Source organism: Sparus aurata, chromosome 18, assembly GCF_900880675.1.
Source record: "Sparus aurata chromosome 18, fSpaAur1.1, whole genome shotgun sequence".
In the NCBI taxonomy this organism is placed as follows: Eukaryota; Metazoa; Chordata; class Actinopteri; order Spariformes; family Sparidae; genus Sparus; species Sparus aurata.
In genome coordinates, this window is record NC_044204.1 from 35544686 (window position 1) to 35569531 (window position 24846).

Genomic DNA, 24846 nt, shown 5'->3' on the forward strand with positions numbered 1-24846 from the left:
GCCGCCGCCGCAGCAGCAGCAGCGCAGCTTTTGACGCTCCCCAACGTGCGTGTTATGAGACGTATTTTGTAAGGTGCCTCTGCTCAGCGTTGTGTGTGCGGAGTGGGCGAGTTACACAACCTGTGAGCTGGCAGGGACGTGAAAACACAACTTCAACTCGGCTGATTTCAGAAGGCAGAACCCGCTGTGTGCCAGTGAGCTCACACGAGCCGACACACGATGTTTCCAGCTAGCAGATATTCAAGTAAAGGTACGTCTGCTGATAGCTTGTTAGCTAACGTGTTGGATAAAGCTGCTACAGTTAACTTCACCTGACCGACAGTTTGTCACCTGTCGTTACGAGGCTTGTATGTTTACTACAAACAGATATAGAAGGTGGTGAACATTTTATATGTGTGCCTGCGTTTCTTTTTAGGCTTTCTACAGTGGTTAGCTTCTGCTAAAACAGCCCAGCCAGCTCATTTATGCTAGTTAGCATCAAGCTAAAATGTAGGTGAAAGTTGAACCCAGATGTGGGTCACTCGAACAGTGCCCTTGTCCTGGTTTATGTGTCCAGGTTAAGATTTGTCTGAGTTAAGTTGGTGTTGTAAACAGTTTGTCATTGTTTTGTAAGCTATAACACGTTTAACTGTCTAAAAAATATGTTTATTAGCAGCTCTGAATTAAGCCCAGCTTTAGTTGTACAATCAACTCTGCTAGCTAGCATGATGCTAACTGACTGCTGCAGCTTTGCAGTGTGACAGCTGCTTTGCTTTTTCCAAACTTTAGCTACTAAAAATAGCTTTTTGTTTGTCTTGAGTCTGTTGGGTTGTTAAAGAAGTGTTCCTGTTGTAGTGTGCCACCTTTCTTAAATGTTATGGTTTTATTTGTTGTCATTTTAGTGTATTTCATGAATGTTTTTATCATGTGAGAACCAGATCAGGCTGAACTAAACCAGTGTGCACACTATCTTGTACTGTACTCAGCCACATGACACCCAGTTTGAACTGGTCTTGACTGGGAGCTGTTCTCTCTCTCTTACAGCCCACAGGTGTATCAGGGCACTGAAGACCATACAGACAGATCATGCTGCACCTCAGCTGTACACAACACTACACAGACGGACATGCTCCTCTGTGACAACACCTCGCATCACTACACACTACACCATCCATCCTCGAGAGAAGGATTCAAGATGGGAAGGTAAGACGCTGAATTATGTGATAAAGTTCACCTTTAACTTAAAACATGCCTGCGTTTAAATTACTTAAATTAAACACCAGACAAAGTGTTAAGAAAATGGATTGTTGGATTGTTACAGAAAGAGGATTTGTTGGAGCTCTGAGTTTGGAGAGGATTGATCTAAGCTTCTTAGTCCCTGAGTTTGAGCTTCAGTTTTTTGGTGATGTGAAATCTGATCAGGCTTATAACATTATTCCAAATTTAGAGTTCATCGAATTTCTCCTTTGCTATTTAGTAGACAATGCCGTTGCCTACTTTAGGTCGACCTACAGGGAACACGTGCGTATGTGAGGAATCAGGGATGTCTCTTTGCCTTTTGAAAGTTTAGTACATGATACTAATAATGTTAATAATGACTTTGTAATAGGTATATATTCTGTGAAACTGTGATATTTTCTGAGACATTTAATACGGCATAAAAATCTGTCACTGATTGCGAACTGGATCAGAATGCAGTTTGCTCCAGATGCTCAGTATGTCTTTCCTCTGGTCCTTCTCAGGCGTCGAAATGGAAAGATTTGCCGATGAGGCAGATGTGGTGATCGTAGGCGGGGGCCCCGCTGGTCTCTCAGCAGCCATTCGCCTGAAGCAGCTTGCCAACGAACAGGAGAAGGAGCTGCGAGTGTGCCTGGTGGAGAAGGCCTCACAGATTGGAGCGCACATCTTGTCAGGAGCCTGTCTGGAGCCCACCGCCCTCGACGAGCTCTTCCCTGATTGGAAGGAACGAGGGGTGAGTGTCTTCTTCAACATCTGGTCTTTGTGAGTTTGGTGTTTTGGATCGGTGAAGGACGCCCTTCCTTTAAACCACCAGGGTTGGTTACATCAGGTGCTCCGTGTTGTTGTGTATTGTGCAATATGTTACGTGACAGTTTTGTCTGCGGTGCTATATATAACATAGCGACACATACTGTACATACAGTTGATTCATCACCCTCTCTGGGCACTGTTAATGTTGGATACGTAGCTCTGAATATTAATGCAAAGTGTTATTTGATTATAAGATGAAACACACCGATCCTGATGAAGTCAAACTCTCAACGATGCTCTTTGTGCTCTCACTTCAGGCGCCCCTGAACACTCCGGTGACTGAAGATGTGTTCAGCATTTTAACAGAGAAATACAGAATTCCTGTCCCCATTTTACCAGGTAAAATCCTCTCTGATTCTTGAATGTTGATTTAGGCTCTGTCCAGACGACAACGCTCTTTTGCGAAAACGCACACGTATTGCATCGTTTTGGCCGACCGTCCATACGGATCCTGAAACGCAGCGCCTGAAAACGCACTTTTTTGAAAGCGAGTCTCAGGGTGGAGAAATCCGAAAACGCAGCCCTCCCGTTCTCATGTGGACGGCGAATCCGCATACTTTCCAAAACGATGACGCGATCGCCCCACCCCACGACGTCTCATAACAACAACAACAACAACAACAACAATGGCGGCCTACATGCTCGTGTTCGTGCCGCAGAAGATATTGAGCCTTTCTTGCAACTTACTCGCCTTGTAGTTGAGTGTGAGTCGCAGCAGCAGTTCGACCTCATTAACGGTCCACACAAACGATTCTGGTTTCCTTGCAGTAGCCATTTTCATCTTCTTCTTGTTGTGTTCAGTTTCTCCTTCTACTGTTTGTCTGTTTACAGCGCGCAAGCTTAATGCGCATGCTCCGTGTCTTCGTCTCCGTTTGTGGTGAATGTCAAGCGCCACCTATAGGCCTGGAATATGAACAACAGCGTTTTTCGGTCGTTTTCAGTGGATCCGTGTGGACGCAAATATTCTTGAAACAATGCCGAGGAAGACGGAGGAAAAAAATATCGTTTTCGCCCGTCTGGACGGCCCCTGAAAAACAGTAAAATACGTTAAAGCTACGTACTGTCGGTCTGACGGGAGTAAACAGACTCTGCCCCTCAGAGCAGCGGTGGTCAAGTTCGATGTATCAGCCAGATTATTTGATTGTTTGAATTCTTATCAATTTATAAACACAATTATGTCAATATACCTGTGATATTGACCGACCTGTCTGCAGGCCTGCCCATGGCGAATCATGGTAACTACATTGTGAGGCTGGGGAACTTTGTGCGCTGGCTGGGCGAGCAGGCCGAGGAGCTCGGGGTGGAGCTGTATCCCGGCTACGCTGCAGCTGAGGTGAGACACATTCTTCTTAATCAGACTTTTCTTAGTACTCTACAGTTGGGTCGTATCTCAGATGCCACTGGTCTTGTTATGTTTCAGCTTTTTACTCTTAGTGGTTGGACTGTGCTCCACCACTGGTCTGAGTTTGAAAGTAAAAGTAAAGGAAAGTTTCTTTAAACCTTTATTTATGTCTTCCTTCTGCTGTGAAACAGAACAAGTCCAAATGAACATGTAACTTCCCGAATGTAATGTGGACTAGACTTACAGACAGACATGTATAAATGTTTCATTTTTACAGATAAATTATTCAGCTTTTCCACCAAAATTAGCGGGTCTACACAGGTCTTTTTTAAAAACCAGCCTATTGACTCCATTTCTACGTCCTGCAGGCAAGACAGCCCGTGTGTGATTTTGATCCGGAGCAGTACGTTTTACATCACCGACTGAAACAGTTCTAACAGAAGAGAAAACAACAATAAACCCATTTTGAAAGAATCATCTGTTGAACGGTGATCAGTTATTTTCAGCGTCACAACCCCCCGAGACATGACTCATCTCTCCGTCATGATTTGAGCCATTCAGTCCAATAACATTTGGAAAGTCTAGATGAAATTGTTTTATCCCCCTTCAAGTTAGCCGGGTGCTAAACAGGAAGTTAGCCGGCTCGGTCGGTGATCTGAATATTTTCATAGTAGGAAGTCGAGCTTTGTTGACTTAAACACCACTGAGCATCTTTCATGGAACAAACGGGGCTCCAGCTCCAACACTGTGTCCTGTAACAGAACGTCTTTAATAGACCGCATTCCACATTCCTCGTGTATTTACCCGCCACCAGCCGATGTTGATAATGCGTCATCACATGTGGCAGAATCTGTGTCTCCTGCAGAGTCCGTTGACCTGGTTGTGAATGCAGAGTGTGCACATTCCCACTGCACACAAAAGACTGATGTTGGAGGGTTTCAGTAGGTTTTTTTGACCAGTAGAAAAGGGTTATTAGTTCTTTGGATCCATGAATGCACTAATAAGGGACCTGTTGGCCGATAATATTTTTACATTTGTTTTGTATTCTCCCTTTGTTGGTAAAGACACACAGACATGTTCATTACAGAACAACTGAACTGTTTTAAAGCCATTACACTCTTTGATAGAGCCAACCTTCCTTCCTATTAAAACAAAATGTTTTTATCCTTCTCTACAGCTACATACTCAGTGAGGAGAGTTTTTCAGTGCTTTGCCCAACAAAAGCTCTTCCTGTTACATAAGTTAATGTAATTCAATGTAAAAGAGATCAGAAAGACAATAAAATATAGAATAAAGCTTTTAGTTGCTGTGTTGTTCTCCTACTGGGCCGTTCTGGTTGATTTTCCTCCAGAATCGCTTCGATATGTCAGGCTGAGTGGACTGAGCCCTGTTCTGTCCTTTATATACGGGATTCAGGGAGGTCGTAGTGCAGAATGGGGGACTGGACTCCATTAGAGCAAAGCGATTGTTCCCAGCTCTTATGTTCCCGCCTGTGTAACACTGTGATCTGTGACGGCCTCAGCTTCTTTTACTTTTGTTACTAACCACACGGCACGTTGCCAGAGTCACAAAGAGAGAAATGGAAGTATATCGCTGTGGTGCCGGACAACACATGTACCGGCACAAAATGAGTGAGACCCAACAGATCAGACACTGACATCAGTGAATGCAGGTGCAAAACAAATGTGCCTCTAAATGAGTTTGTTTGGCTGCTTTATTTAAACGTGTTAATGTTCCTTCACAGCTCCAAGCTTTAACATTTATCCATTTTACCTCTGTCAAGGTTTTGTTTCATGAAGATGGAAGTGTAAAAGGAATTGCTACCAATGACGTCGGCATCGCCAAGGATGGTTCACCGAAGGTACTGTGCTGTCTGTCTGTGTGCTTAATAATGCAGCTGGAAATTACAAACCCAGGCCATTCGTTTTAAATGTGGGAATCGCACACGAATAGCTTGTCTTGGATTCATTGAGTCCTTTTTAAAAGGATAGAAAGATGATGAAAACTGACAGGAGCACACACACACACACTTTTCTTGAGGCATCGAGCAGGAAAACGTCCATTAACTGACCTCCTTTATCCTTAATGGATCAAAAATAAATAGGAGTTTGAGTGTCGCTTCATTGAAAGACTGGTGATGTCTCTGAAAAGTGCATCATCTTTTGAAAAGCTGCATTTTTCCATTTCGGTCAAATGATAATGACTTCTACAAAGAATGCAATTCAATGACTGATAGAACCGAACTGCTCTGTTTGTGTTGTTCTCTTGCTTCAGGATGTTTTCGAGCGAGGGATGGAGCTGCATGCTAAAGTCACGTTGTTCGGGGAGGGCTGTCATGGCCACTTGGCCAAGCAGCTTTACAAGCAATTCAACCTGCGGGAGAACTGTGAACCCCAGACGTACGCTATCGGCCTAAAGGAGGTAAATAAAAAGTTCTGTGCACATCAGCCTGATGGTGGAGGGAGGCTCCTATATATGTGACCTGTATGACTGATGACTCCAGGTGAGCAGAGTCCATCCTGAGGTGACGTGTTTACAATCAGATGTACATTTGTGATTTGATTTTAGTCACAGTAGATGCAACAACTCGCTCTCCACGATCACGTTTGTCTAGTATCGACTGTATCTACTGAAGCACAATAACCTTTTCATAGCAGAGCTGAACATTTGAACTTCCCCTCTTTTCTTTTGTGTTTTTTAGGTTTGGACGATTGATGAGAAGAAGTGGAGGCCCGGCAGAGTGGAGCATTCTGTGGGCTGGCCCCTGAACCGGAACACATATGGAGGATCGTTCCTGTATCATCTCAATGAAGGAGAGCCGCTCGTGGCCTTGGGCTTAGTGGTGAGTGGGTGAGCTTTGTGTTGGAGGTAAAACGGTACATGTATCCATCCTGAAGCCTTCACTGCAGGAGGTTCTTAAGTTTAGTATGCAGTGTGAGCCCAACCGTTACTGTCAGAATAGTCTATTTATGGCAAATAAATTCAAAAGTGCGAGTTTTAGCCCCGGGCTTATGTGCCGGTGCTGCCATTCGAACGGCATTAAAGGAAAAAATCACAAAGATTAGTGTCGAACTGTAGCACAGCGCCGGTCAACTGAAGTAGTTTATGTGTGTAGAAACACTTCCAACATGCTCATTAACGACAGCGACTCCCAAATTTGTCTGTTAGCGTAATGACAAGACAAAAACTGACAAGACGGTGAGACTTTCTCCCCGACAGCATCCAAGGAGCCTCTTGCTGCAGATCTGGTGTGTTTGCTCAAGCAGTAACTGATGCTGTATAAGTGTTAATACCTGAGATTTGACCAGAATTAAGGATATTAACCTCCTGTTTTTCAGAATAAATGAAATAAAAGTTAATTCCTCTTTTTGTTTGTTTTCATGCTGTATTGAAAGAATACTGAGTTGTCACCCCAAAACCGAGGTAATGCATTTGTGCATCGTGATAATGATATAAGCAGATGTGACAGCAGGACGCCAGCCGGCAGCAACTGAGAGTGATTACAGCTTCAGATCGTCTTACAGGTGCTCCCGCTGCTATTAGCAGGTTCACTCCAGCTTTGACAGAGTAGATGAGGGAATTTTGGGTGAAATGCGTTCTCCACTGATCGGTAATTGAGTTTAGCACTGAAGGGGACACACATCCAATGATTTTCTCAAGGCAACTCCAGCTGTGTCCCGATTGTCAGCTGTGGGATTTTTGCTAATAAGTCAATCCCAGTTTTTAGGCTCACGCTCTCTGGAGCAGGTTGGGGGTTGTATGTTGTAGCGTTCTGTCTATTCAGTCTCGTCTCTTAGTTCCTGCCACTTGAAAGCGTCCCCAGAACAGCATGAGGCTGCTACTTCCATTTCATCAAACATGTAATAGCCAGATGATTTGCAATATGAGGTTTTCACCTGGGCAGACATGAAGCTCTGAAGAGTCTTGGGGGTCCCAAATTTCTTCACTTTTCATCATCCAGCCAAATGGTGGCAGGTGGCTGATAAATTTGCTTCACTCACGTTGCAATTTGGTCAGTTGACAAAAAAGTTAATTTTGCGACCCTGATCACAAAGGATGAGCAAAGAAGACCTTCACCTGGTCTAACGTGCTCTGTGGACTTTGTTAAACTACATGATGCCTCTCTACTTAATTTTAATGTGCTGTTGGTGACGGACAAGCAAGTTCTGGAGACATCAAGAACACTATAATCATGATTTAGATGCCTAATCTATGGAGATGTGGACTCAGGTCTTTGTGACTGTAGCCCTTTTTAGATTGCCTCTGTCTTTCTAAAACGGAGGCGTAATATTCCTCCTTCTCCAAAAGCCGCCTCTGAGGTAGGCGTAAACATGTGATGTGACGTGAAGCTCGAAGTTGGGCTGTGAACAATGACAACGAATTTGTCTTCAAAATAAGAGCTTTACATTGCACCCCATTGGAGTTTAGAACTGGGTTCTTAGCGGGGGGCTTTTATTTGAAAGTAGCGACCGTTCCTAGCTCGCCGCTACAACAACAAGCTAACACAACCAAACAGCTACAGAGAGCAAGGAGACGCTAGCATCTCCTGGATCTCAGCGGCTGTCCAGTTGCTCGTCTTAATGTCCACGGATGAAATGATGGACTGACTGCTGTGATCAGCTGTTTCCTGGTTTTAAAACTCCCCGGCTGTGGGTCGCACAACAGTGCGCATCATTGACACCTCCGCCCACCTCACGCAGAGGCCGGCACATTGACGCCTCGGATTAGGAAAGCAGGCGAGGCGGAAATAAGTGTACCCTCCGAGGTGGCAAATCAGCGGACCAAAACAGACCCCCAATTTGCCGCCCTCTGTGTAAAACCCATGGACCGAGCCGCCAAAAGGACGGACAGATTGGCAGCTTGCCCTGCCTAAAAACAGCTAGTGACTGTTTTGATGATTTGTAACTTGAAATATTTGACTTAAGACTCGACTCGGACTTGAACATCAAAGCTTGTGACTTGACTTGAGACATGATGACTAGTAGACTCGTATGAAAGAATCCAAATACAATCATTTTTCTAGCCTAAGTCGCAATAAATCAGAAGTTATTCACACGCCTTGTCTACTGGCTTTCTCCTGGTTGTTTTTGAATGACTCCTGTTAAACTAGTCATTTCTTCCACTCCAGGTTGGTCTGGACTACAGCAACCCGTACCTGAGCCCCTTCAGGGAGTTCCAGCGATGGAAACATCACCCCTCCGTGGCTCCGACCCTGGAGGGAGGCACCAGGATTGCATACGGAGCCCGGGCGCTGAACGAAGGAGGATTACAGGTATATGTCGCACCAGGAATTATCTATGTAATAATAAACTAAAAGAGGACTGAAGGTGTTTGTTTTGTTTGTTTGAGAGAAGAGTCCCTACAGGGGTTGTTTAAAGTCAATCCTGCTTTCATGTTTAATTAAAACCATCAGCAGGATTCTAAATTTAGAATCTAATTTACTCAGCGAACATCAGTGTTGTTACAGCTGAACAGACACAGTGTAGTTATAATGTTCACTATTATTAACATTTATTATGGTTACGCTGATCGATCTAATCTGGTGCCTCCCAGTCAGCCTCATGTTAATCATTCTGATGATAGATAACAAGTGTTTAGCGCTTTAACGACACCGTATCCTGGTTACAACCGCAGACTGACGCTCAGCACTGTGTTTAAAAGGACGCAGGGTTGAGAGATTTATTAATCTGTAGGAACGGTCCGATTAATCAACAGTAAGAATAGTATAAAAGCCTTGTGGAGTAAGTTAATGAAGCAGATACTGCGCATGTGATACATTGCATTAAAGCGATGTGATTAATAGATCTCAGAAAGTAGAACACAAGAAAGTTAATAACGTGCATGAACTCTGTCCTCTTTCTGTCCAGTCGATCCCAAAGCTGACTTTCCCCGGAGGGATGCTCATTGGCTGCAGCCCCGGCTTCATGAACGTCCCAAAGATCAAAGGCACCCACACAGCGATGAAGAGCGGCATGCTCGCCGCCGAAGCCATTTTCCCCAAAGTCACAGCAGAGAGCGTGGACTCAGAGACGGCAGGTATTGAATTCAACACCTGCTCATTATAATCACAGTAGCTCCAGTGGCTGTTTATTATTCCAGCTACTTCACGAGCGGTCAAAGCTCAAGAGGGTTTATTATTCAGGATGTAGACAAGATGATGTGACCACATCATGGACATAATGATTTACCTTTGAAGTTACATAATCAATAAACACTGCAACAAGGCAGGGTCGCATCAGGTTGAGTGATACGTGGAAACATTTGTCAGCTATAAAAGGTCAGTAGCTGAACGCTCTTCAGATGACTTTTAAAAACAACTGGGGAAATCTGAGCAGAGGTCCAAAGCAAATATGTGTATTGATTACAAAACTGCAAAGTCAATACAAATGTCAATAGGAGCTGCCTCATGACAGATGTAAACAAACGGATGGATCATATTTTTGTCAAGCTGCGTTCCTCTTCTGTACATCATTTTGTCAATTCTCTATAACATAGTGATGAAAATAAGACTGTTTAGATCAAAACTGTCTGTGGACTAGAAAAGAAAAACAGACAATTAATACATTCTTAAAGTGTTATTTCACCCAAATGTCTGCGTTATTCCAAGACTGTCAGTATGTTTGAATGTATGTGAATGTGAATTTGTATTCTTTCAGCCTTTCTTTTCTTTTCTTGTAAATATTTGTGAGTAAGTTAGTTTGCAGCAGCACGTAGAGACCAAGTGAAGTAAGAATACATTCTGCTGAAACCTTCTTTATCTCTGCGTGTGACAATGAAGCCTTTGAGTCTTTTGAAATAGTTTTAGTTTAGTGAGGATTTGAAGGAATCTGCTCCAAAAAACTTTATTTTTGTGAATGCAATGACAAAAATTACAGTTGAAAGCTCACCAGCAACTCAGAAACTGTCCTAGTTGATAAGGAAATCCACAGACCTGACTGTGAAATGTTTTTATGGGGATTACCACTAAAATAATGTTAACCTCCATATTCTTGGAAATGTGTTAAAATACAGTCATTCTTTTATAAATCTTCCTCTAGCGAGGTCGGAATGTATCGAGGCTTTGTGCTAGAAATGTGCAAGGTCGATGAAAACATTGACTGAGAGCAGAAAAGAAATTAAAATCCTTTAATTTATTTATTTTTAATCCTCCCAGGACTTCACGTACCTGAATACGCTGACAGCTTGAAGAATTCATGGATTTGGAAAGAGTTGTACGCAGTTAGAAACATCAGGCCGTCCTTCCACAATTACTTCGGTCTGTACGGGGGGATGGTCTACACGGGCATCTTCTACTGGATCTTTAGAGGAAAGGAGCCCTGGACCTTGAAACATTGTGGTGAGTAGCACGGAGCAGAATCACTGCACAGCTTGGTGAGCATTTTGATTTACATTTGTGGAAGAATGGAAATAACAGAAGAATCGGAGAGTTTTTATCCTGAAATGTATGATTTTTTTTTCTATTCTCTACTGCTTCATTGTAAAGAATAAGATGTCACTTCTTTATACCAAGAAAAACAGATGTGGCTGTAAACCTTGAGTAAAAAAAAAAAAAAAGGTTTTTCACATGCAGTAACTCTCAGCAGTTTCCCTGGTAACACCTGAGAGTTTGACTACTAGCTGAAACAGTCATTTCAGTCCTATGAGGTTCCTGTGTAACGGAAACATCCTTCACTACACCAGTAATTAGGACTGACCTCAGATATGACTTCGCAGCGGGAGATAAGAGGATGATGCACTGAATAAATAAACTTTCTGTCGAAATAAATTCAATACAAAAGAGAAATCTGAATATCTTATTTACGAGCGTTGAGGTGTTTGAAACCAGAAACAGGCTCATTGATTTAGAGCAGTGAACAGGCAGCCGCACTGGAACTACTTCAGAAGTGTTCATTCACACCTTCCAGCCAATCACAGTCAAGTGTTCACGCAGACTGAGGTATAAGTGCACACAATGGTTCAGCTTCTCAGTGTGGTTAGCTGCAGCACAATACCTGTGTTTTCCCTCGAGGTGAGGTATGAGGTCATCTTATCTCAGCAGAGAAAATCAACATTTCATAACCTGCCACGCTCGCTCTGTCTCAGGCCTTGATGCACACCAGCTGAAACCGGCCAAAGATTGTACACCGATTGAATATCCCAAGCCAGACGGAAAGATAAGCTTTGACCTGCTCTCGTCTGTGGCCCTGAGCGGCACCAACCACGAGGGGGACCAGCCCGCCCATCTGACCCTGAGAGATGACAGTGTTCCGGTTGGCCAGAACCTCGCCATATTCGACGGGCCGGAACAACGTTTTTGCCCCGCAGGTAACATCATCATGGCCTCTGAAGAGCATCACCCACACAGCCTGTCAGGCTGCAGATAACACCTAATCTGTCTTCTCTTACCTCAGGGAGAAAGTCCATTCTTTGTTTCTTTAGTCGAGGCGTTTAGTGAAGCAGGACTTGTAAACAAATACTCTGAAGTTGTTTTTTTAGGAGGCAGGGAGTTGAATTTACTATGATCCTGCATTATTCAAATTTAATCTGATTAGAGTTGAAACAATTAGTTGACGGGTAGAAAAAAAACACTTTTTTTTATAATTAATTCATCAATCTTCAGAGTCATTTGTCAAGCAAAAATGTCACATTCTCCGGTACCGGCATCTCAGACGTGATGGACTTATTGTTTAGTCCGTGAGATCTGGTCCAAAGATGATAATCAAGGAAGCTCTCAGCAGATTAATCAGTAATGGAGTATATCATTAGTTGTGGCCCTTAAGCTAATGTAATTGCTGTAATTTACTATAGACTTCATATTGTTATCTATACTCATTAAAACTCACACTGGTGTTCACACTAATGAGGTAAGGCTGAGATTGATGTCAACCAATTTTCTATTGTCCGTAATTTTTGCAGCTAATCGTTCGAAGAATTAAACAAAATCACGGTTTATTGTGATATCGAGCAGAAACAAATTGGCAAATCCTCAAATGTGCGAAGTTTCGTTTTTGTTGACTGAATAATTCTCAATATTTTCAGTTGGAAGTTGTTTCATACAACAAGTCGTCACCGTGAACATTCATCAACATTCATCAGTTTTTTGTGTGAGCAGAATGTAACATGAGACCTTCAAAGTCTCTCTCGGTTGCCTAGACAACCATGTGGAGGAAATCAATCAATAAATCAATCAATCAAACTTAATTTATACAACACGTTTCAAACAGGTGATTAAAGACATTGAGAAAACAAAAGATAACCCTAACCCGACAAACAACACCAAAAATATTAGAATTAAAATCTTATTCAAAAATAAATATAACAACAACAATATTTATAGAAATCTATGTTAAAAAAAAAAAAAGAAGAAATCCAAATAAGTAAAAAAACTGATAAGACACCTCATATAATCCAGACTGAATCGATGAGGTTTAGCAACATGTTTTTAGCGTACCATTCAAAGTGTCAGTACTTGTAGTTTCTCTCAGATCCTTGTTGGACGGTGGATTTCTGTGTGAAGGACTCGAGTCAGACGTTCTCATGTTGCTCGTCTCAGCGCCTCTCTGCTCTGACAGCAGAGTAGTTGAGAAATGGAGCCCTTGTTTGTGACTATTGGGTCAGTTTGTTAGCAGCACAAGGTTTGTCGAGTTCAGGAGATGGTCCAGGTTGTGTTGTTACTTTAAGAAAAACTTCACCACTTGATTGATTTGGAGAAAATCCAAGAAGCCACAACCAGAGTTTCAGACGCTGTCTGTGGTAAACAACCAAACATCAGTGAGGGAGTGAACACTGACAAACACTCCGGTGGAAACATGCTGGTCTGTGATGGAGAAATGCTCCAGGGTCCAGTAGAGTTCTCTTTGAATGACAGTCTAATTTTGAGAAAAGTGTGACTGAAGATATATTACACTGGATTTTGACAGGTTCAATTAGAAAACAGAAAACCTTGATATACCTCACATTTATTCTGAAATGACTGAACTGGAGCAGCTGCTCAGTCTGAACGTCTGCAAACTAAAGTCTCAAAAACTGCAGAGACAAAAAAAAAAAGAAGTTTGCTGTAGAAATGCTTCTGATGATTTACAGTGTGTTTACAGAAGGTTTCCAGATATATAAGTAGAAACAGTTACACCTGAATTATTGCCAAAGAAACGAACAGAACAAACATTCATCACGCAAGTCCACAAGAAATGTTGTTATCAGTACGAGCCAGGCAGACTTTGCTGTCGGAGCTCATTGGTTGTGTGTGTCTCTGTTTTTGAAACTGTGTGCCTTTTTGAATTTTCTTTAAACTTTAAAGAATGTTAAAGAATTGCTAATGTTGAGAAGCTAAAAGCCGAGCGACAGTTCTTGTCTTTGTAAGCCGTGACAAAGAGCAGGGCTGATTGGATAAAACAGGACAGTCATTACCGAAGGAACGCTGCAAACTGCCGCTGTGGGTCAGCAGGGTTAATGGTTTTATAATAAGTTGTAGGCTCAGAATCGTCGGCTGGCCGGGATCATGAAAACATTTATCCAGAAAATTCTACCGGTGGCTAAAAGCAGCAGACAGTTGACAGTTGTATCCTCTTACAGTGATCACGTCTGTCGGGGTTAAATCCATCAATGTAAGCAGTTTCCAGCGGGTGAAGGGTTCACTTCTTTTCAACCCTCACCTCATTAATCAGTCATAACTGGCATATGGAACGTCACCAACAGTTTACTGTGGTATCTCACTAAATATCACTGGTGATGTATGTAAAGGCGTCGACATCCTCAGCATGTTAATACGGCGTCTGTTGTGAAACATCTCCACAAGAATCCTGTGTGATCAATTTTAGGTTTTTTAGCGGCTTTGCTTACACAGGAGACGATGTGCAGATTCAAGTCATGATTACTACGTCCAGCATAACTGAGATTCAAAATATAGTCATGATTATCATCAAAATATGCTTAAATTTCTTTAAATTACATAAAAACATACTGCAGTTAATTCAACCAATCACCTTTATTCATCTCATCGTCGTTCCTCAGTCTGGTAGTATGAACACGCATCCGATTCAACTTGTTCTTGTGACGGACACAATGTGCAAGCCGAGCCTTCAGCCACAGTGACGGGCTGAGGCAATTCAAACTAAATCAGGAAAACAATAATGGACCGTATGTCAGCGAGCTGCACAGCAAGTGAGATTATTCACAATTACCCCGGTAATGAAAAGTCACCACAACCAACTTTTCTATTACAATTCTGGATCATCCCGTCCCTGGTGACGCTTTTACTGATGGATTTCTCTGAAAAACAAAACTCTTCATTTCTCGAAAAAATCTGTAAGATGTTTTTCAACCCAAAAAAGCATCAAATTATCAAGCTCCAATAAAACGCCTCGACCGAGCACACAGCTCAGTCTAAGTGCCAGTTCTAAATGTTAGATGCATTAAACATATTTTAGGTAACATTTCCGTATTGATATGTCCAAAATGACCACGACGTTGTTCTGTAGTTTGCTGAGTTGTTTACTGTTTTTTTGCGTTTCATTTGGTCCCCTGCTGCCACAACTTCCAGGAAACATTAGATGATACGTTCGTTGGAAAGTGAGAAAGGAAGTCGGCTAACGTGACCAAACATCACGTGAATAACACTTGTAAACTGTACCGAGTCCGTAACGTTTCGGCCCGAATCACGTCAGATTTTCATCAGCAGTTATCGTTGTGTAGTAATGAAGACAACAACTCCCATGACCCCTTGCTACTTCACAAATAAATCCTGATCAGAAACTTAAGTGGAATAAAATAAACACGTTCACTGAGTTAACCTGCTAACTCCGCGTCTGTTTTCTAACTGCCGTTCTGTTTGTCTCCTCCGACCCTCGCAGGTGTGTACGAGTACGTCCCCTTGGAAACTGGAGATGGGATGAGATTGCAGATTAACGCTCAAAACTGTGTCCACTGTAAGACCTGCGATATCAAGGACCCGAGCCAAAACATCAACTGGGTGGTGCCTGAAGGCGGCGGCGGCCCGGCCTACAACGGCATGTGAACGCCTTGTTCGTTTTTATACTGTTTGTCTTGAAAGAAATCTGTAAGAGTTGATCCAAAGGTGCCTGAGTCTGGATCTGAAAATAACTGCTAGCTGCTTTTGAGGGCGATTTAAAAATAAAATCTGCAAGAATATTAGGAAAAGTGCATATCATGTCATGTCATAGAAATGTATTCTTAATGTAGACAGACGAGGTTTAACATGTGGCACAGGGTTATGAAACCCATGCAAAAATACATATTCTTCCTGAGGTGGCAAAGTGATGACCCGCCTGATGGGCTCGTATCTGTTCCCCTCATCGCTTCAGTTGCTGCTCTGCAGGATTTTGGCCCTGATTTTCCCTTCAGCGATGATTTTTAGAGATCAGTGATTAGGAGCCCCGGATCAGAGGCTCACCGGCGCTCACTCCCATGTTTGATGATCGCCATGTGTGAACTGTTTAAAGTAGCTCACTGATGCCTGCCGGATGTCTAGCAGGCTTAATATCTGGCTGAGCTGCAGACGGGTCAGGAACTCAGGAACTCTTTACAGCCCATAAGAGCAGACGCTGCTCATCCTCTCATCCCTCCGCTCTGCTGTCATCCACAGCAAAGTTCACGTCAGGCTGCATTTTTCTGTTTGAACACAGCTGAGTAACCTGAGTAACCGGACCCGACTCGGACTCAGCCGCTGTTCTTTACATCTGGGCTCCTTTGTTACAAACCGTTACATCACTCAATGTAACTTTTCCACTACATGTTCTTGAGAGCATTATATCATTGATGACCAAATGTGACATGAACCCAGACATAATTTCTAAATCTGACCTGTTGGGTCCAGACATGTTCAGGTCCATGCTGTTATCTGCAGCAGCTCCCTGAACTTTGTCTTATCAGGCATCTATTTGTCTGGAGCGGCACAATAATAAACTTTAGTGTTTGTCAAAAATACTTTCCAAGTTTTCCAGTAATTTAAGTTCCTGCTGAATACAAGCAGCCAGTTTTATTTTTTAAATCAGAAACTTTTGCATCTTGTGCCGTGTCCCCGTCACTCAACGACTGCAAGACCACCAAATACGAGACAGAAAGTTGCGTTATGGAACAGGACAGCGATCTGATGAAGCTGTACAGAGTGAGAACAGTTCGGGTTTATTTAAGAAAATCAGAGTCGGGTGGGTCGTTCCTTTGCTATCCTAGGAAAACAACTCAAACGCAGGACCATATTGATCTGCCGTTAAAAGCAGAAGTCAGTTTGTAGTTTTTACTTCACTGCTCTAATATCCACAACATGGGCATTTATAAAAGTGGCTCTTATTTGTGTGTTTTGAAAAGTATTTGACAAACTGTAATAGTTAATATATTTCCTTCACAATCACCAGGAATTGAACAAACGAGCTGTTCTCAAATCGAGGTTTATTTCAGCGTTATTGCAGGTATACAGTTTAATGACAGCATTTGATCTGCACAGTATTGTACATAACATTAGATGATGGTATCACATTAATGAATAAAGAACACTTGACTGTTATCGACCTCTGTATAAAACATAAATAAACAAATGGATGTTCTGTATGTGGTCGAGGAGAGTGTATAAAAGTCCTAACCATGAAACGACACAACACACAACTTGTTCTGCTGAATAACTTCAAAATGCAAGAGGACAGACCAGTGTTAACCCAGTCAGACTACCACTCAAAACAACTCATTACAGTAAAGACACTTGTCAGAATTAAGACGGTTATTCCCTCACACACAGTACAGACAGTGAGAAATGTGCTGGTTGGTGAAAACAAACAAAAGGACCTGCCAACTGATAATACTGCACATGTTCTCCTGGTTACAACCTCCTCGTCTGAGTGCGCCGCTTCCCGTGTAGATATAACTTCCGTTGTTTATCACTGTTATTAACAATTGCATTATTAAGAGAACATTTTGGCATAGATCTTCTTCTCTTTCTCCTTCTCCTCCTGGATTTTCAGCTGCACTCTCTTCATCTCGTTGATGATAGCTGTTGAATGGAAAAAAAAAAACCCTCTGAATTAGCTCAACGTGTGAATCAAATGCAATTATGTCGACGATGCGTCCCCGGTTTTGTCTGACTCGCTCCATACTTAAATTCCACTTTAAAGACCGCCTGCTGCTGAAAGCACAGGGGGAGCTCTTATCTCCCCGCCAGCAGCCAATAAACGGCTGCTTAAAATATCAAAAGAACCAATTAACACTTGACAAAAAACCAGAGCCAGAACCCATCCAGAACACTCAAGGTTTTACATTCTGAGGGTGTATATGATTTATGAAATGTTACCCTAAACACCCAATGGTGGTGCAATGACAAAACACATGAAAATAACTTTGAAACATGGTCTAAAGGGGCTTTTCTCTGTTCTCTACTTTGATCAGTGTGACAGAATGAACTGGCTATTTTTGAGAAGCACGTGGTAAAATGCTTTAATACACCAGGAACCAGATAGCGGCTGTCGCTGAATAATTCTCTCATTAGTCACACTTTAAGTACTCAGATAAAAGTGTCAGCTGTGTAAAAAATTTAAACCGTAATATCCTGTCCAGCCCCGGGCATCAGATTTCATCGACTTGTAGCTAAAGGGGAGTTTTAGCTGTGCAGCGGAGACAGTTAAAGTGATGGTGGTGAGAGAGTAATCACCGTTTAGGAAGCTGACGTGAACACTTCCCTGCTGTATTCTTATATTTGAAAGCCTCCCCTCTAGTCAGAGATGTGTTTTCCTTCCTGCTCTCACTGTAGGATGTTTGAGCCTCGCCGTGTTGACTGATGTATGTGCAGAGTTTGACACGTTTATTGCAGCAAGTGTGAATAATTTGTGACATCACAAATCATATGGAAGCCAATCCTGGTCCAGTAATCAGCAAACTCAAATTAAATGTGGACACTCGCACATACAGTTCAGATATAGTGTCAAATGAAGCCCTGAGGAGCAAGTGAGGACATTTATTTCTGGTGATGATCCATTTTTTAAGTGTTTCAAATAGTTTTCTCAGCTGTGTTTATGTTGAGAATTGGTGAAAAAGATTTTGCCAGGAAAAACTCTCCAAGTTCCTTAATGTTAACCAAGTGAACCGTCCTTCAGCATCTGGTCGCTGAAATATAACACACTTGAGATGAGCTGCACAAAAAACAAATCTCCTGCCCAAACTGTATTTCACTTGGTTTCACACATGACAAAAGAAAATACCCTCCTGACAAAAGCAACGAAGGAAATAATCCTGACAAAACCTTCTTGTTCACCACTTTGTGCACGCGTGAGAAAACAAAATTGATCACCTAAAAAAAAAAACTCCTCACTTTCCCTTCAGGGCTTCTGTACTTTAAAGATAAAGTGAGGGAATCTTTAATTGTTGATCAGTGTGCATCCTGAAGGTCTCGGGGATATCGATGTTTTGGTTCCATGCAGCTCATACAGAACTCAGTCTGGGTCGATACAACGACTGCAGAACGTTCTGGAGGATTAACACCCACATTCACAGTGAGTAAAACTACAGCAGCTGCTGTTCATGACTCATTCTCCAACAACCTCCAAGACTTCTTACCATTGATTGATACCATAGAATATGTAAAGTTATATTCAACAGCAGTGAGAATAGAGACGTCACCTCAGAGGATGGATTGTGGTAATCACACTTTGTACTCAATATGAAACCTCAAAGTTACCAAACAAAGCAAAAGCCTCATTCACACTGCTGTTTGCATGCAGGGATCCTGCGCCAAGTCTCCGCCTCCTCCTCTGTGTGAAAGTTTCAGATGCGACGAGGGCGCTGATCCGCCTCTGGAGGTAGAATCAGGGCCGTATTATTGGCGACCCGAACCAGTGTGAACGGATAAGCTGGCGGCGCGTAGCGAGGGCGTGTCGATCGGACAGTCTGATAACTGCACAGGTCCCTCAACTTTATAGAGAAAGTTCCCACAAAGCAGCGTTACATGACCAAACAACAGTAATGTAGCAACTTTAACCGTCTTTGGCAACTTATGAGGAGAAGATACCACAGCTACGTGGAAAAGTGTACGTCCTCCTGTGTGTCCTTCCGCCCATCCTACCAAGTCTTCGTCACATTTCTGCCCGAAAAACAGCGTCCGTCACCGACAAAAAACTTGAACTCACCAAGAGTTTGTGATGTAAATAAATCACCGCGACAGTCTGCCCTCGGGACCGAGACGTCAGTGAACTTTCCCCCGGAAAACAGCCTCCGTCTCCGCGAGTGAGGGAGTCAGACAGCTTCCATTTTAAAAAACTGTACCTTTGTCACTGTCCAGGATGTTTGGTGAGTCAGGATCTCAATCAATACACATTATAACAGCATCCATACGATTATAAACTGCCCGCGGTTTAGACTGACGGAGGACACCTGGGAAACACCTTGAAAACACACCGACGTCATCAACATGGCGTGTACCGTCACGCCTCTTTAGGAGCCGCAGCGGGTCGTCTTTAAGGCGGAGATGCTTCGCTCTGTGTGAATCACCATCGGCGGAGAATTAGCGAACCAACACTGCAGAGATAATGTGGCGTCGCTGTGTAAAAAGGGCTAAAGAGTCATGAAACCCATGAGATCATTGTTGTCCTGCAGCTGACTTTGAACAACAGATTGTTTCTCTGTTCATCCATAAAGTTCAATCAGGAGGATCAACAAACAACTTGTTCTCCTGCGGTCCTTGACAGATTTTCTTCATGAGCTTGCACGGCAAGTTTGAATTATGCATGTGAATATGCATGAAATGTTCAAATAAATACACTTTCTATGCAAATGTGTGAGATGAAGGAAAATATCTGCTGTATATTTTGGCATGAAGTGAAGTCAGAGCAAACAGAAAAGCATGAGGACGATTTCCTACCTTTGTCTTCTGGGGTGATTTCCTGAGCTTTCTTCAGATCAGTCTGACAAATGAAAACAAAATCAGGTGAGTCGAGCTGATGTTTGACTTGCCCAAATACTGAGCCTCTCCACATGCATCTGGATTTTATCGTATCTAAACTCGGACAGGAGTGTGACATTGATGAGCAGTCTGTAATATCTACCATGGCTTTGCTGTACTCCTTTAACCCCTGCCAGGCCTGGGACCTCCGGAAAAGTGCCTTAGTGTTCGCTTTGTTCATCTCTAGAGCCTGTAACACACAAGAAACACACATCACACACCACATCCACTTTTCTTAAAGTTGTCTATATTCTTTTGTGTCTTTGACTTTCAACTAGTAATTACGTTTTTTAGAGAACAGGATAAGGACATAATTCCAATAAAATCAATGCCCAGCATTGCAATCAACACACAGAAGCAACATCATCAACAAAATATAACTTAAATAAGACGAGAGAGAGAGACAGAGAAGAAAAAGTACACGGCCGCATTAACAGTTAATCTACACATGGCTTTGTATAACTGTGTTCCAGGAAATGATGAAAACAGCTTATTCTTAGGTAAAAAGGTAAAAGATAAAAAAGACATTCTTTTCAACCACGGAGGAATTCTAATTCTTTTATGTCTATTATTTTCAAAACCAGCTATGAAAAGATGTGGTGAATCTCAAAGTGTGCAAAAGATGCACTTCAAGCGAAAACGACTTTCAAAAGACTTTTTTTTTTGTTCACTCAGTTTCACAAATGAACAAAACATGTTTTTCTTCCAGAGTTCAGTCTGTCATTCAGTTCCTACGTGCAGTTTTCCCCCAAAAATGAACCCATTGTTTACATTTTTCATCCTAACAAAATTAGAATAATTAATTTGGTAACTGAGGAACACGTATATATCTAGAGTATATTACTCTGCGTTATTCTCTGTTTGACTCCAAATCGGACCATAATCTACAAATTAATTGCGCTGTATTGAAGAAGCGACTGAGAACATAAACTCATTAGGAAACTGTTCACTAATGAAGTGAGATGTAGGATCACTCTGTCATTAACACGCCCTCGGCCCCCTGCTGGCCATAAGAAAGAAGGCAGGTTGAAGGCACTTCTGCACTGGCTTTACTTTCATACCCAGAAGCTCCATATTTAATACAGTTACTGCATGTAAACCTTAGCAGTACAGTACAGGAGCCAACTTCCCAAAGTGTTATGGTAACTCCGTCTTTGTATAAATATTAAGACGAGAGACTGTGAACCTCAAAGATTCTGTAACATGTGAGGAGCGCTGCCACATGTACCTCGTTGCAGCTCTCCAGAGCTTCCTGCCACAGCTGCATCTTCAGCTTACACGCCGCCGTGTTGAGGAAGCAGCTGAAGGCTGTGGGCTCCAGCTTCTTCATCACCTCCTCATCAAACTCGTCTCCACCCACCTCCAAGTACCTGCGCGACAAAAAGGCTCATTGTTGGCGACGGAACAGATCCTGATGAGCAGAAGATTCACTGGATCTGGTATTTATTAAGTGTGTCAGGATTATCTGAGATCCTGAGAACACACACACACACACACACAACCGCACACACGTTACCTGAGGGCTTTGCTATATTTGTTGGCCGCAGCGTTCCAGTCTTGCTTCTTGAAAAGATTGTTTCCGATGTTCTTCACGTCCTCAGCAACAGACAGAACTTTGTCCACCTGGAAGCAAACACAGGTGAACGTCACTTCAATCTCACCTCCTTCAAACATGACTGCTCGCATGGAAAATTAAAGATAACTGAGGATGTTTGTTTGATCTCTTTGTGAAAAGTTTAACCGTCTTAAAATTCAAGCAGTTTAAGAACTTTCAAAGTCGCTAAACCAAAACTTTCCAGACTGTCTGACAGATTTAATCACATCTACATTTTGACTCTTCATATGAACTCTGTATGTTTTGATCATTATCATATTATTCAATGCTCGTTGATTTCAATGCCAGAAGACAAAAACACAGCGACGGAATGGTTTAATTTCAAATATGAAAACATTTTTGGTCACACGAGTGGTTGTGTAGATCAAACAGCAGACTGTATTACAACTTGAGCGTTGTCTGTGTCATAATTGTGTTAATATTGGATGCTGATCTGTTTCTCCTGCTCCCAGTGTGTGAGCAGTGTCTGTGAGTGTGTGTGTGTGATTGATAGCAGGTTGGATCTGCTGATTAGCTTGATTAGCCTGATTGCTGACCCAGGATTGGTCAGAGGGAGCAGAGGAGCCGTTCTGAACCACTGACTGACTGCAGTCTTCCTCTCCACCTCCACCTGGACTACTGCGTTTGTTTGTCTGCTGTACAATCTGATCATTTGTAAAGTTGTAAATAGAAAGCTGTGTGTCAGCCCAGCAGGAGAGAGAAGTCTTTTTCTTTAACCTGTTTCTCCTTATTTAGGAGTTTGAATTTGTCTTTTTGTTAATATTTTTGATTTGTGTTAGGAAGGTAGGGAATCAGCTTGATTTGTTTGTTGTGTTGGCTTTGTCTCCCTCTGAAGCAAAATGAAATGCTTCTATAAATATAACTACCCTGTGACACTGGCCTTCGTGGGAGTGAACAGAATGTGGAGCAGCTGCTCATCATGTCACGTCTCTGGTCATCTACAGGGGCGTAACATGATTTGGGGGCTCGTCTGTTCTTTTCCTCGTCGATCGTCGTTGTGAATCTGGTGAGTTTGCTGATCTTTCTGTCGTCGTCTCTGCTTGTTTGTTTGCCAGTTTTTTCTTTCGTGGGGGCGGCAAAATATGGAGCTTAAATTGGAAGAATTTACTATTAATCCGTTGAATGATATATTGAAAAGATGTAGGAGCGCTGACCTAATCTTAGTAGCAGACTCTTTTGATGCGTTTGTGCCAGTTAATGCTAAGAAGCAGGAGCTTGTTTGATGAGTCTCACATCTACAGTTGGAGCTGAGTCGGGTGCACTGGCTGGTATTCCTGCCCCGCTCCAGGCCCTTCCTATTCAGACCGGTATGTCTGCAGGGAAATTAAATTAAATTAAACTCATAAGGGAGGTGGAGGTGCAAAACCAGGAGTTGGAGGTGGGAGTCATGCATCTAAGGTTGAAGGCTCTTGAGATGGAGCAGGGAGCTGCTGCAACCACACAGTCGCCCTGCCAGACGCTCAGGGCAGCTTTGATGTTAGCAGGCACATTGCATTAGTTCCACCATTCAGAGAGTCTGAACTAACTCATATTTCAACGCGTTTGAACACATCGCCGCTACGTTACAGTGGCCAAAAAATGTCTGTTAAGGAGCATATTTGAACACATAATGTTTAAATTAAGATTCTCCAAACTTTCAAGACTTTGTGCAAACCCCGTCTGAGAACACAGAGACGTAGTGAGAACAAAGTTAATCAGTCATTCAGTCAGACAGGCTGTAAACAAAAAGCTTGGTCATTCTGTCAAAACTAATTCAAATGGAGATAAAAAGGAAAGCGAGCAGACTGAAAATATTCAGAATAATCCATCATCGCTCGTTTTGGGGACAAGCCCTTGAATTATTTAAGAAGCGGTTACACCCTCCTCTAGTGTTTGCTATTCTCAACATGTCCTGGATCCTGATACTGGAATTGATATCGATCTCATCTGACTCTGGATGAGACGACAAGCGGGCACATTTCCCAAAAAAACAGAGTGCTCCATCAACGCAGCCTGATGCTATCTGCCAAAGCTCCTTCCAGTCCTTGAAGTTCAAAGTCCTCACCGATACTCACATCTTTAAAGTCGATGTCGGAGTCCTCGGGGAAGTCTGGGTGGGTGTCCCCTGATCCATCGTTTGCTGCCGAGCCCCAGCTGTCCCCGTCCTTATGCTCTCCACAGTCTGCTATGACACACGGCTGCAGAGACGGACCATAACACAAACTTTAGACTGATACGTGTCATGTACAGCTAAGAAACTTCTCACAGCGCAGATAAATCCATTCTTCATGAATGTGTCATGTTGACCAACAGTGTTGTTGAACAGTGCGTTCTTTGGGTTTTCATTTCCAATTTTGTAAATGTTTCAAAGAAGAAAAATTACTGTTCAAAAGTAATTGTATTCATTAATAATCATAAATCATATTTGCACCAGCTGTCAGATAACAACAGGGTCGTCATGAACCAACTCCACCAGAATTCTCAACTTTTCTCAGGTCAAAAATGTTCTCAAACAAACTACCAGGTAAAAACTAAAAACTGTTTCACGTTCGGCCTCGTGAGAGATTTCATTATTTGTGTGAGTGTTTGAATGTTTGGTTGAAGTTTGTCCTGAACATGAACCTTGAGGATGATGTGCAACATGTTTTCATTTAAATAATTGTTGCAGAAGGTTTTCCAGTAATCAAAAACATGTTTTTTTTCCATTTGAACGAAGAATTTTTAATTAACAAACATTCATTATCCCCTCTAATGCAACTCTATTTTAATTTGAGAGCCACAGATCAGAAAAAACCCACCTCAATATATTTTGCCTCTATATTTTTTCCCCAAGAAGGATTATTTTCATTTTCTTGAATCCTTTTATATGCAAGTTTTATGAATCATTGCAAAGAAATGAAAAATTACAGCTGTTATATTCATCCTTTCAATACATGCACAGGCACATTTCTGGGGGCGTTTCAGGAT

The 24846-nt window shown here is 42.4% G+C and overlaps 2 protein-coding genes across 2 annotated transcripts in view; one reads left to right on the forward strand and one right to left on the reverse strand.

Moving 5' to 3' along the window:
* On the forward strand, window positions 1-16908 carry etfdh (electron transfer flavoprotein dehydrogenase). Its single transcript, XM_030396249.1, has 13 exons — window positions 1-250; window positions 1024-1182; window positions 1722-1951; window positions 2286-2367; window positions 3243-3361; window positions 5154-5231; window positions 5645-5791; window positions 6072-6212; window positions 8499-8642; window positions 9238-9406; window positions 10524-10706; window positions 11453-11674; window positions 15199-16908. Exons 1-13 carry the CDS (start codon window positions 220-222, stop codon window positions 15360-15362), a joined length of 1869 nt encoding a protein of 622 aa, XP_030252109.1. The 5' UTR covers window positions 1-219; the 3' UTR covers window positions 15363-16908.
* The window catches only part of ppid (peptidylprolyl isomerase D), a 12134-nt gene continuing 4024 nt past the window's right edge, over window positions 16737-24846 (reverse strand). Inside the window, exons 5-10 of the mRNA XM_030396251.1 lie at window positions 23955-24077; window positions 21802-21908; window positions 21514-21655; window positions 20389-20475; window positions 20205-20247; window positions 16737-17348 (exon numbers count right to left, since the gene is read on the reverse strand). Coding sequence (XP_030252111.1) covers window positions 17260-17348; window positions 20205-20247; window positions 20389-20475; window positions 21514-21655; window positions 21802-21908; window positions 23955-24077 — 591 coding nt within the window. The 3' untranslated portion in view covers window positions 16737-17259. The remainder of the gene's footprint in view (window positions 17349-20204; window positions 20248-20388; window positions 20476-21513; window positions 21656-21801; window positions 21909-23954; window positions 24078-24846) is intronic.